This window comes from Microtus oregoni, unplaced genomic scaffold (genome assembly GCF_018167655.1).
Source record: "Microtus oregoni isolate MIOR12 unplaced genomic scaffold, Mior012 000015F_ref0000493, whole genome shotgun sequence".
Classification (NCBI taxonomy): Eukaryota; Metazoa; Chordata; class Mammalia; order Rodentia; family Cricetidae; genus Microtus; species Microtus oregoni.
Window position 1 is genome coordinate 22,056,064 of NW_024543074.1, and position 14,107 is coordinate 22,070,170.

At 40.5% G+C, this 14,107-nt stretch overlaps 1 protein-coding gene across 1 annotated transcript in view; it reads left to right on the forward strand.

The window, feature by feature from the left end:
• Cpd (carboxypeptidase D) overlaps positions 1-14,107 on the forward strand; it is an 80,674-nt gene that overhangs the window by 46,731 nt on the left and 19,836 nt on the right. Inside the window, exons 7-12 of the mRNA XM_041664086.1 lie at positions 53-220; positions 1,682-1,791; positions 8,150-8,255; positions 8,693-8,835; positions 10,659-10,828; positions 12,705-13,028. Coding sequence (XP_041520020.1) covers positions 53-220; positions 1,682-1,791; positions 8,150-8,255; positions 8,693-8,835; positions 10,659-10,828; positions 12,705-13,028 — 1,021 coding nt within the window. The remainder of the gene's footprint in view (positions 1-52; positions 221-1,681; positions 1,792-8,149; positions 8,256-8,692; positions 8,836-10,658; positions 10,829-12,704; positions 13,029-14,107) is intronic.

Genomic DNA, 14,107 nt, shown 5'->3' on the forward strand with positions numbered 1-14,107 from the left:
GGCATTAAAATGTAGTAAAACATGCCTTAAATTTTGATCTTTTGTCCTGCAGGAGACTCAATGAGTGTAGTTGGTAGAAACAACAGCAACAACTTTGACCTAAACCGAAATTTCCCAGACCAGTTTGTTCCAATCACAGATCCTACCCAACCAGAGACCATCGCTGTGATGAGCTGGGTGAAGGCCTATCCGTTTGTGCTGTCAGCCAATCTGCATGGAGGTATGGCAGCTCTGTGTGGACTAAGTAGTTCTTGTTGAGAGCATTTGAAAACCCTGCTGGAGTTCTATCTGCTTATAGTCCTAGGCTAGTCAAGTGAGTATTCTATCACTGCCTTGTGACAGGGAACAGTTAAAGCCTTTCCTCCTTGCTCTCTAGGTCAATGTCCTGGCTGTACCCTCCCCCCCACACTCTTTCTTTCTTTCCTTTATTGTTGTTTTTCTTTTAGACAGGTCCTCACCAAGTACCCAGGCAGGCCTGGGGCTCACCATGCTGGCCTTGCCTTTCAGAGAACCTCCTCCTGCCTCTGCTTCCTTAGTGCTAAGATCACAAGCAAACAGCAAGCCCAGCGTCCCCTCATCTTTCTTCCACCTTTTCCTCTCATTTTTAATTTTAATGTTATTTATTACTGTGTATGTATGGTGTGTGTGTGGATATGTGCATGCTGTGGCGTGTGTGTGGAGGTCAGAGGACACCTTTCAGAGGTTGGTTCTCTCTTCCCACTGGATTTGAGGATCTAATTCAGGTTGTGAATTTGCCCACAAGTGCTTTTCTCCCACTAAGCCATCTCCCCCTCCCTTCTTCCCTTCCCACCAGAGTATATCAAAATATACTCCATTTTTATGATCTGAATATCATCAAAGTACTTTACACATTCACTAAAATCCAGTGTGAAGCTGCACAGCTCCAGCATGGCTGTGCAGTTCATTGAGCTGGGAGGCTTTGGGTCCATTTAATTTCACCATGTGGTATTTTTTAATTGCAACTTCTTTAAGACCTATTTAGTTAAGAGCACCTTTATATTTCATGCATGCGTATTATTTCCCCACTTGCTCACTTTGATTTTCAGTGGGGAAAGTAGTGGGGGTTTTTGTTGTTGTTGTTGTTTGGTTGGCTTTTGTTTCTTTTTAACAGGCTTGGGGATTGGCACCAAGGCCATGTGCATGCTAGACAAGCCCTCTGCCGTGGAGTCACGTCCCCAGTCTTTATTCTTCCTGTATGTAAAGATAACTGGCCTTGAAAGTCTCATGGATGCCCCTTCTGTCTTACTCTTTCTGCTGCTGTGATAAAGCACTCTGACAAACTCTAGCTAAGGGAGAAGGGTTCATTCATCTCACAGTTCCTTCCAGGGCACAGTCCATCCTGGCCGGGAAGTCTTGGCAGCAGAAGTTTGAGGCAACCTCTCATTTAGGAAGTGGAGAATGGCCAGTGCTTGAGTTCAGCTGGTTTCCAAGGAACGGTGCTGCTGTCCTGTGGGTCTTCCGGTTAGAATTAGCATAATCTAGATAATCCTTAAAGTATGTCTAGAGTCTAACCTAGTCTAAATAATGCTTCACAGGTATGTCAGAAGTCTTGCCTGCCGGGATTGTCTAAGTCACAGTCAGCACAATTCTGAAAAGCTTGTATCATGTTACTGATACATTTTAAAACAGTTAATGGTGCCTTTTCCTGTTTCCCTTGTAGGTTCTTTGGTAGTTAACTATCCATTTGATGATAATGAACAAGGAGTTGCTACATACAGTAGATCACCAGATGATGCTGTGTTTCAACAGATAGCACTTTCTTATTCCAAGGTATGTTTGTGTTTGAACAGCAGATGCTGGGAAGTTAATTCAGAAAAACTACCTTAAAATAAAGCATTCATAGTCAGACAGTGATGGTGTATGCCTTTAATACCAGAGGGAGATGATCTCTGTGAGTTCCAGGCCAACCGGCTCTACAGAGAAGTTCCAGGCAAGCCAGGGCTACACAGAGGGAAAAATAAAATAAAATAAAATAAAGCATTCAGGTCAAGTACTCTCATAGCTAAGATACCCATGATGCTTTGCGTTTCCTTTTTTTTCTTTATCCTGTTTCTCATCTCATTTTTGAACATTTATGTCTCTTTCTCCATTAGCTTTTAAACTCAAGTCATGCATTTTCATCTATGGTTTTTTGTTTGTTTGTTTGTTTTGTTTATTCTCCTTTTTATTCCTTTATCTCCTTTTTATTTATTATTTATTAGCTCCTCTTTATTCCTCTTAAATTTCATTTTGTTTTATTGGGGGGGTTGCAGGTGCAGAGGGTGGATACAAAGGGTTGGGAAAGTGAATGGGATGGAGATGCATGACATGAAAGACACAAAGAAAAATATTCCTCAAATTGTTCCACACAATAAAAACAGAAAGAACACTGCCAAACTCTTTTTATGAGGCTATAATTAGCCATGATCAAATTGGCTTCATCCCAGAGATTCAGGGATGGTTTAACATACGAAATCTGTCAATATAATCCACCATATAAACAAACTGGAAAAAAAACCCACGTCATCATCTCATTAGATGCTGGAAAAGCCTTTAACAAAATCCATCCCTTTATGATAAAGGTCTTGGAGAGAGCAGGGATACAAGGAACATACTTAAATAATAAAGGCAATATACAGCAAGCCAACAGCCAATATCAAACTAAATGGAGAGAAACTCACAGTGATCCCACTGAAATCAGGAATAAGACAAGGTTGTCCATACTCTCCATATTTATTCAATATAGTTGTTAAGGTCCTAGCTAGAGCAATAAGACAACAAAAGGAGGTTAAGGGGATACAAATTGGAAAAGAAGAAATCAAACTCTTACTATTTGATGATGATATGATAGTTTACATAAGTGATCCCAAAAATTCTATCAAGGAACTTCTACAACTCTTAAGGTAAAGTTTTACCACAATATAGAAAAGGTAAAGCATCTGTGTTTTCTAAACTTTCTATAATGAGCACGATTACTTTTCCAATTAGAAATATTAAGATAGGGACTGGGAAAGCTGCACAGCTCGTAACAAGCATGATGCTATGTTCAGATCACGACCCCATAACCCCAGCCCTGGGAAGACAGACAGGAAGACTCCTGGAGCACCCTGGCCAGCCTTGATGAATCCATGAGCTCCGAGCTCAAAAAATAAGGTGGAAAATGATTGGAGAGGACACTCTTCAATCTCTGTTCTCCACACACACTGGCATGATGAATTCCACTGACATTTTTAATTACATACACTCCCACCAAACATACAAAGAAGGGTCAGGGTGTGTGTGTGTGTGCAATTTAAAAATAGTTCTAAGAAAAAAATTCTATGTCACTTGAGTAGTCGGTGCAGCAATTTGCAATTTTGGGTACTGATTCTGTGATTTTATTGGTTCTGGATTATGAAGGTTATTACTGCAACTCTGTGTTCTCTAATTACAACCTTTTACCATTCCACCTTCATACGCCTTCCTTCTCTGTGAATGGACCTGTGAGATTCATAGTCAGAGTTGCTAATAAAAGAATGCAGCTGTTGATTTTACTTTTAAAAATTATTACCTTTTATTTGGGTATGGCATATCTGGGGAACATGCATACAGTAAAGAGAATGTATATTATTTCCACCTATCAGCATCAAAATTAATTGATCAGTTTTTTCACATATTCCCATCATACTTTGTACTTATTCACTCATTAATATTTTTTGTTGTTGTTGTTGTTTGTTTGTTTTTTGAGACAGGGTTTCTCTGCATAACAGCCCTGACTATCTTGGAACTCACTGTGTAGATAGGCTAGCCTCAAACTCACAGGGATTCACCTGCCTCCATGCCCACTCCAACAGTTCTTTACCTTAGTTTTATTTCTTTGAACTACTAAACTTTTCTTTTTAATTTATCTTCTCCCTGTAGCCATATCTCTCAGTGATATTTCTAGGGCTCGCGCACGCCCTTTGGTCATACCTGCTTTCCCAGTATCCAGTCCTCAGTAGTTAGCATTGTCTTCATTTGGTTTCTTTAGCTGTGATAAAGACCATGACCAAAAGCAACTTAGGGAGGAAAAGGTTTATTTGGCTTGCATTTCCTGGGTCACAGTCCATCGAGGGAAGCCAAGACAGGACTCAAGGCAGGAACCTGGAGGTAGGAGCTGAAGTAGAAACCATGGGGAAATGCTGCTTACTGGTTTGCTCCTCATGGCTTGCTCAGCCTGCTTTCTTATAGCCCCTGGGACCACCTGCCCATGGGGTGGCACCACCCACAGCAGTCTGGACCCTCCTACTTCAATCATTAACAACAACAAAAAAGTGCCCTACAGACCTGCCTACAGGCAGCCTGACTGAGGCCTCTTCTTAGCTGGAGTTCCTCTTCCCATCTTCCCAGATGTGGCTATGTTTATGTTGAGTTGACAAAAAACAAGCAGCACAACGACCAGCTTTCTCCTCCATTGCATTCTACAGCTAGGACACAGAACAGCCACACAGCTGTGGCACCCACAAAGCACAGCTGAGCCCTCAGTCTGGGGTGGCAATGTTTCACATTTTGCTCCTTGACTGCCAATTCATTTCCCACTGTGGTGATTCTAAGCCTTTCACCTGACTCCGTGTTTTCTTAGTAGGTGACTTTGTACTGAACAAAAGCAGACCTGCATAAACTGGTGTGAGTCATCCAGATTCCATCTTCGCAGCCATTTACGGGTGTCCTGCCTGGCCTATCTTCCTTTTCTGAATCCACTGCATCCTGCCACTGCTGGAGTCTTGTGTCTATCTGCTCTTGCTAATGGGAAGATGGTCATTAAAGTCCTCTGTCTTTGTTTATAGTCTCCTTTTTCTTGGATAGTAAGCAACTTGGGTAAAAGTAAGGACTTATATAAACCTTAATAAGCACCTGCAAAGCTGTCTCCCTGGAATTTCATCTTCACGCTTCTACATTTCTCCAGTATGAATAGTCTTGGGAGAGTTCTGAGTGACCAGACAGTGGTGGCTGTGTACTAGCCATCCTCTAGTATGTCTCCTCATCTGGTACAAGCAAACTTTGTAAGTACCAAAATTCTACCCCCAGTACTAGGAAAGATCTTGGAAAAGCAATTAACTGAGTTAAAAACAGCAGGGCTGGCAAGATAGCTCAACAGGCAAAGGTGCTGGCTGCTAAACCTGGTGACCTGAGATCAGTTCCTGGGATGGACCCAGATGGTGAAAGGAGATAACCAACTTCCACAAGGTGTTCTCTGACCTCCTCTATACATGCAAATAAGGAAATGGAAAACAATAATAAGATGACTTGTCATGCACCCATTCCACTTTACTCTATCAGGAGGGCTAGGCAGTGAGAAAGAGCTGATGAGACCTGTAGAAGGAGACAGGTTGTAGAGATCGGGGTGGGAAAGCACAGAACAGTGAAGTGCAGGCCAAAGGATGGAGCCCAAGATGCTAAACAAGCAGTGGAGCAAATGAGAGCACTGAGATACTGAGAACAGATTTCAAAATGCACTCAGTTTAAAAGGTCTAGTATTGCCAGGCGGTGGTGGTGCATGCCTTTAATTTAAAAGATCTAGTATTGCCAGGCGGTGGTGGTGCATGCCTTTAATTTAAAAGATCTAGTATTGCCAGGCGGTGGTGGCGCACGCCTTTAATTTAAAAGATCTAGTATTGCCAGGCGGTGGTGGCGCACGCCTTTAATCCCAGCACTGGGGAGGCAGGGGCAGGCTACTCTGTTAGTTCAACGCCAGCCTGGGCTACAGAGCAAGTTCCAGGAGAAACCCAGTTTCAAAACAAAAAACAAACAAAAGGATCTGGCATGATCCAAAGGGATAGACACAGTTTAAAAGGATAGGTACGTTAAAGGGGAGTCTTGAAATGCAGGGCTTCTGGAGGAGAAAGAAAGGGGAGAGAATTAAAGGGGCCTTCTGGCAGTTTGTTTAAGAGCAAGAAAAAGAAAAAGGGAAGTGTAGTGTTGTATGAGACAGAAAAGTAGTGCAGAATCCAAAGCCCTGTAATCTCCCACTTCCCAGCAGGGTGAGCAAATAAAACAACCTCATGCAAGTGTTGGACTTTGTTAGACTGGCAGGAATCATGTAAAAGAACCCCATAATAGAAAAAATGAGCAGAGAGAAATATCCATGGAGAACAGTTGTAAGAGTTAGGAACTGAATTGTCACGTATATAAACAAGGAAACCCTCTTACTCCAAAAAGGCAGTCAGCAGAAGAAAGTCGTAAGTTGGAACACCAAAGAAATTAAGTGTAACCCTGGTAAGTGCTGAGAATGCAAAGCAACGTCTTCAGTTGGTCAAACTGTGGAGGCGAGAGGAGGGAGAGGGAGTGATAAGGCTGAGAGTGTACGGTTTACTGATCTTCTTGTCATTTGTACTTCTGGTGTCATATCTACTAAACCCAAGGTCACAAATACTCATTCTTATACTGAGATTTAGAATCTATTTTTAACTGATTTGAGGTGTTGTGAGGAAGGGTTATGGATTTATTCTTTTGCATGTATTCATTGTTTTCATACTATTTGTAAAAGATATTCCTTGCCTGTTGAAGTGTTTTGGTGCCCTTGTGAAATATCAGTGACCAGAATAAACTTCCTAGGCCATTCATGTATCACATACCACCTTCACTGGCTCCTTACGGCTCTGAGAGTGAATCAGTATGCTGCCAGTTAGGGCCTAGAACAGTGGTGTCCATAGTGTGGTTTATACTAGATGATCTGAGAAGATGGAGGAAGAATGCTAGAAATCTAAATAGATTGCTCAGTGTCCTTTAACTTTTATAAATGTTTGTAATCTACATATTGGTCCATAGTAGAACAGTACTTCTGTGTAGTGTAATCTGATGGGTAGGTTGGCATGGAGGGACATGGATGTAGTCCAAAGGATAGCAGATTGTGATACCAGTCTTCAGCAGAAAACCAGAAAGCAAAGTATGGCTGGATGTGGTGATGCACACCTTTAAGCCCAGCACTTGGGAGATAGAGGCAACAGGATCTCCATGGTCTACATAGAGAGTTCCAGGACAATGAGGACTACACAGTAAGACCCACACCAAGAAAAGCACATGAACAATTATTACAGTGATCTAAAATCATGGTTTTTATGTGAGTGTGGTGGGATCATATGCCTTTAATGGGCATAGAAGGTTCTATTAGGAGCTTGTTTATATATTTTAAAGTTAAGTGGCTAATTCTCAAGGTGGTAGAAAATTTATATTTTTCTCTTCACTCTATTTTGTCCTTTTTAATTCCCAAGGAAGAAGATGAAACTTTAGCCATCTTTCAGAGTTTAATTTCTTCAGGAAAAAAATTTCCCCAGTCAAAAGCCATCTTCTCTCCTCTGGATTCCTGTAGCATTTATTTGTGCCCCCACGGAACTGTAAATAATTTCACATGTACTTATACCAGGTGCCAGGCTGCATACTGAAGACACCAAGACACGGATTGTTTCCAGGAGTGTTATTCTTTTTTTTTAAATCTTTTTTTTAATATTTATTTATTTGTTTATTATGTATACAGTATTCTTCCTGCAGGCCTCATTACGGATGGTTGTGAGCCACCATGTGGTTGCTGGGAATTGAACTCAGGACCTTTGGAAGAGCAGGCAATGCTCTTAACCGCTGAGCCATCTCTCCAGCCCAGGAGTGTTGTTCTAAAAGAAGGAAAATGGCTGGAGAAATGGCAATAAGAAAAAAATTCCAGTCTCCCCACTCCATCCTAGAATGTTGACTGGCTTGGTTTGTGTAGACAGCTGTTGCCACACCCAGCTCTTAATTTTTATTAATTCTTTTTTCTTATTATTGTATGCAAATGTATGTTGTAGGGCAGGAGAAAGGGGTTGCATGCCTTGGCATGTGTGGAGGTCAGAGGATGACTCTGGAGTCAATGTGGATTCCAGGGATCAAACTTAGGTCTCCAGGCTTGTGCAGCAAGTATACCTTTACCCACTGAATCATCTCAGTGGCCCTTCATTTTTATTTAAAAAAAAAATTCACACAGTGGAAATTCAACAGACATAGAATTGTATATATTGGAGTGTCTCAGACTTTATATGGCCGTGTTCTCCCACTTCACACCCCTTGTAATCTTTGAAAGCTTTTACCTGTATCCATCTAGCACTTTTTTTTAAATGTCGATGCAAACAAATAATAGTAAACATTCTCTTTTCTTTTTTAGGAAAATTCCCAGATGTTTCAAGGTAGACCTTGCAAAGATATGAGTGTCCTTAATGAGTATTTTCCTCATGGGATAACAAATGGAGCTAGCTGGTATAACGTCCCAGGTAAAGATCACGGCCTTACAGCTTGGGTTTTCTGTTCTCTTGGGTGTTGCTGCTTGTTAATGATCTTCTCCAGTTGTGAGAAAGAACGATTGTTTTTTAAAAAAACTCAAATGATTTGAGACATTGCAATAACATTTTCAACTGTTTTGCAGTTGGTGCCCTTGAGCTACATAGACATATTGCACTGCAGCCTGACCAGTGTACAGATTTTTACCTTCAAATCATTATGGATCTTTCATGTGCTAATGGGAAGACTGCAATACAATGAGTTCTTAATGAAAATACAGCATGTTAACTCTCCCATAAGTTACTACTATTTTTGAGTCATTGCAGAGACAAGATAATTTGGCTTTTTACTAGGAATGATTCTCACCCTGTAGAATCTAAACTATCTAAAATGTATTCCGAGTAATGTATTTTTAACTTCTTGTCTTTAGGTGGCATGCAGGACTGGAACTATTTACAGACAAATTGCTTTGAAGTAACTATCGAACTAGGCTGTGTGAAATACCCATTTGAGAATGAGCTGCCAAAGTACTGGGAACAAAATCGAAGATCTCTAATTCAGTTTATGAAACAGGTAACTACTAAGGAACAAATGGATTTCTTCCAAGACCAAAATGAGTTTTGTGTACATGTAGCTTTTATATAGTGAAGTTAGAATATGTCTTTAAAACGTTTGTACATTTTAAATGTTGTATGAGTATCTACATATATGTATATGCACCATGTGTGTAGTGTCCATGGCAGCCATGTGGGTGCTGGCAAGCAAATCCAGGTCCTCTGCAAGAGAGGCTAGTGTTCTTTAACCACTAGCTTCAGTCCCAGGATATTCCTTTTTTAATTCTAATTTGTTTTAGAATATTTGCCCAATTTCTATATTCCAGTTTGTTTTGTATATTTACCTAGAAAATTTGTGGGTGTAGATGAGTTTATTTGTCTGATTAGGGAAGAGGACAAAAGTTATTAAACAAAGTACCATTTGCTATAATGGTTAGTGATCCTTTTTTATTCTGCCTTTGTAAAATGTTGACATGAATTAGCTACTCACCAGCATTTGTTAGGTGATAGGAAGGATATTTTTTCTTATTGTCATTGATTGATTGATTTGATTGATTGTTTGATTGATTGTGTGTGTGTGTATACACAAGTGTGTAACAGTTTCCTTTTATTTGAATATGCACGGTGGCCAGCAGGTAAAGAGTCTTCAGAAATATGTGAGCGGTTAACTAGAATAACCTAATATGTTAGGGTACCACATTTCTATAGTTTTCCTGAGTTTATACACTAATATTAAAAACATTCTGTGTTATGTATTGACATGTATAGAGAAGGCAAACAGCTGGCACAAAAATCCTTGCTCCCCAGCTAGGTTTATAAAAGTGCTTTTACAGTTTGCTGTGTTTGCTTTCTATGAAAAATATACAGGTGGATGAACTATTTCAGTGAAAATTAGAGATGTTAGAATATTTTACCTTTAAATACCTGGACATCTATTTACTTTAATTATTCATTTATTTAAATTTTATACATATGGATGTTTTGCACATATGGGTGCTTATGGAAGCCAGAAGAAGTAATCAGATCCTCTGAACTGGAGTTACAGGCAGTTGTTAACTGCCATGTGGGTGCTGGGACATGAACCCAGGTCTGCTTTTAACTGTTGAGCCATCTCTCTAGCCCCTAGGCATCTATTTCCTAAAAATAAGAATATTCTCCTATATGACATCTTTAAATGCTATTATCTCACCTAAGAAAATTATACCAGTTCTCTAATATTACATAACATCTGCTCCATATTCAAATTCCTATGTTTTCTCCATGTAATCTTACAAAGATAATTTGATTGTTGTATCTCCTTACTCTTTTTTTTTAAATATTCTTTTTTTTAAAGATTTGTTTATTTATTATATACACAGTGTTCAGCCTCCATGTATGCCCTCAGGCCAGAAAAGGGCACCAGATCTCATTACAGATGGTTGTGAGCCACCATGTGGTTGCTGGGAATCAAATTCAGAACCTCCGGAAGAGCAGTCAAGTGCTCTTAACCTCTGAGCCATCTCTCCAGCCCCACCTCCTTACTCTTTTTAATTTAGAACATTCTTCTGTCTTAAAGCAGTCCATTTGGAACAGACCTGGCATGTTTTCTTTTGTAGTATCCTATATTCTGAAGTAGTCATAATGTCTTAAAATTTAAAATGTTGTTATGTTCTTCACATGGCCTCTGTTTTCAGACACAAATATACATTTTAATGAGCATTTACATTTAGCTTTACTCAGAACCCCAGAGTCCTGGTAGCTCCTTTGTTTGCATTATTAGTAATCTGTTATTTTGTATATGAACTCCCAAAGTATTTAGATGATCATTCCCCTTAAAATCTGGTAATCTTGTTCTTTACCCAGGTTCATCAGGGTGTGAAAGGGTTTGTCCTTGATGCCACAGATGGTCGGGGCATATTAAATGCCACCCTCAGTGTTGCTGAAATCAATCATCCAGTGACTACTTACAAAGCTGGAGATTACTGGCGCCTCTTGGTCCCAGGGACTTATAAAATCACAGCATCTGCTCAAGGGTAAGTGGTAAACACTTTCAGATTAGAGCTTGGGAGTAAGACAAACATGGCTCCCTTCTAGAAGGTTATTTCTAGAAAGTTCCAGAGAGCCTGCAACGTGCAGTTCAATGCATGGAGGCTTAGAGATAGTTTCACTGCTGAGCACTGCTGCCTTGGCACTGCCCCGTCAGACAGGTCTCTGAGGTCACGTTTCTGCTTTCCTGGCCCTGATCACCTGTCCTGCCCTGCGACTTCCCTCGCTGTTAGTAGTAGATCTGGGATGTACTTGTTGGAAGAAGGGGGAGAAAAGGCAAATGCTCTGCCAAGTAAATTCATGCTGCTCCACAGAGGACACTATTCTTTAGAAATATATTTGTTCCCTTTTATGACTTTTCCAAGCTCTCACATGCATTCATTTCTCTGTAATACATTTACATCATTGCTTCAGTGACAGTTTCTGCTGATTGCAAGCTCTGAGTAATGCTATTTTCCTCTTATGGGCTTGTTTACCTTTTTATCTGTCTATCTGAAAGACAGGGTCTCATGTAGCCCAGGCTGACCCCAAAACTCCTACTCCTCTCAAGTGCTTTCCCAACTGATTTATTTATTAAAAAGACGGTGAGCCTATGACCTGTTTTTTTCTTTTTTTTAGAAAACTAAAACAACCTGATTTTCTTTGTAGTCCTTTACAAGTGGCCTAGAATTGTAAACACTTATTTAATCTGAATCTTCTCTTGTTTTGAGGCAGGAGCTGGTGTAGTTCAGGTTGGGCTTTAAACGTCCCATGTAGTGGAGGTTGACCTTGCTTTTCTGATCCTCTTGGAATGCTAAGGTTACAGGCTTACCACACTCAGATGGTTTTCTTTGTTCTTGATTTAATAAGACCAAGCACTACTGCAGAACATTCCCCTTTCCTTTCTAGCCAACTTATTGGTGAAGCTAATCTACCCATCCATTGGAGGAAAGCTAAATATGCAGAGACACTTAGAGTTGTTGGTCCCTTTTCTTCTTTCTCACGAAGAACAGGTCTTTTAATATGTAGTGACTCATAACCAAGGTCAGACGTTCACACTAATGCATCTCAAAGTTATTCTGGTTTGTTTTTTTTAACTTGGCAGAATATTAGAGAAACTAGAACACCAGGTGTCTGAAAAGCAGGCAGAGTTATCTTTGGCAGAGAATGTCCTAAGTTGCTACCTCAGGCTTTTCCACCCACATACCTTAAAGGCTGATTAGTGGACTCAGACTTCAGGAGCCACTGGGGTTCTGCAGGAGTCTCAACCTGCCATTTGAAATCCCATTTTAATTTTTTATTATTTTAAGTGTATGAATATTTTGCCTGCATATATGCCTGCGTATGCCTGTTGCCCACAGCAGCCAGAAGAGGGTGTTCGGTCCCTAGAACTAGAATTACTGATGATTGTGAACTCCGTGTAGGTCCTGGGATTTGCACCCAGGGCCTCTGGAAGAGCAGCCCGTGAGTGAGTGATCTTAACCACTGAAATCCTTTTTGTTGTTATTGTTGTTTTATATTTGTTTTTGTTAGTTTTGAGACAGGGTCTCTCTACATAGCAGGGGCTGTCCTAGAATTCATAGCAACCAGACTGTCCTCAAACACAGAGAATCACCTCCCTATTCCGGAATTAAAGTTGTGTGCCACCATGTCCAGCATGAAATTCTAATTTAAATCTTAGACACACGTCCATATTATACTTTTACCTATGTTTGTTCTTTGTTATTATTTTTTTAATAGTAAGTTGCCTCAGAGTTGAAAACTTGACTCTTTTGGGAACTACATCACATGTATTCCATGGAGTCCTGTATTCTCTGTACACCTCTACTTCCCAGGGCTTGGATGCTAAGGAAGTACGGGTCTGACCCGTCTGCTTTATTCTAGGTATAACCCTGTTACCAAGAATGTGACCGTCAGGAGTGATGGTGCTGTTCAGGTCAACTTCACACTTGTTCGGTCTTCAACAGACGCAAACAATGAATCTAAGAAAGGAAAGGGGGATAGCACCAGCACCGACGATGCCAGTGACCCCACTACTAAAGAGTTTGAAGCATTAATCAAACACCTTTCTGCTGAGAATGGTTTGGAAGGCTTCATGCTGAGTTCATCCTCAGACCTGGCTCTGTATCGATACCACTCATACAAAGACTTATCCGAATTTCTGCGAGGACTGGTGATGAACTACCCACACATTACAAATCTTACCACGTAAGAATCACCTGGTTTTCTTTCACTTTCTTTAAGTGGATTCATTCATGCTTTGCCACATCCGATGGATCTTAGACTTACTTAGAGGCATTTGGGAGCTGAATGTACAAGAGTTGCAGTCTCACCATTTTCCAAGGAGATTTTTCTGATAGCACCGTCTCGGGTGTGTTGGTGGAAACTGCGTGCTGGGTTAGAGGTGCAGACTGAGCCTTCTAACAGTGAAAGCTTCTCTTCCTAGTGCCTCCTCTGAGTGATCTCACACACTTGCCATGTTCTAGCTGCAAATTTATATTCTGACTAAATGTTATTTAGCTTGTTTTATTTTGCTGAGGGCAGTGGACACATTTTGGAACTATGACCCTACCTGCCTGTGATCATGTATGAGACTTTTTGTCAAATAGAAAAGAGGCCTGGCTGCTGTCACTGCTGCACTCTGGTCTGTACATAATCTCTCACTGGACACTTTAAAGACATGCTTGGTTGTGACCCTGGAAAGTCACGGTACTAGCTCATGTCACAGTGGTGATTGGGACAGCTTTCCCTCCGTTCTGGGGTTTCTCTGCCCAGGTTTCTGTGTCATTCTAGGTCTTCGTGCCTTGATACAGCTACTCCAGAACTTCCACCATTGAGTTGACTGCTGTGCTTTGCCTGCTGCAGGGAGGACGTTTACCTCTGCCACGGGCTTACAAGCTGCCTTCTGCAGACCTCATGAGCATCGTTTAGACTTTACATTTTTTTTACTTGTCTCATTGCATTGATTCTTTCAATTTTTCCAGAAACTTTTGCTTCTTAAAGTCTAATATACACTGTTTATAGATGTAGAGCAGTATTTGCAGAACCAACTAACTTCCTTTATTCAACTGATTTTTTAGCATTTCTGCCTTTTTGGGCTCTAAAGTCATTACCCTACTACCATATACAGTTTAGTCTCCTTTTTAAAGATAAAACCCAAATTGAGCATTATTCTGCTAACTCAGCTCATTTAATTGTTTGTGTTTGTTTGTTTTAGCTCATTTAATTATTTTAATCCTTCTAATTGAAGGCTTTTTTATTCAAAGGTTTCTTTCTTTTCATTTTAT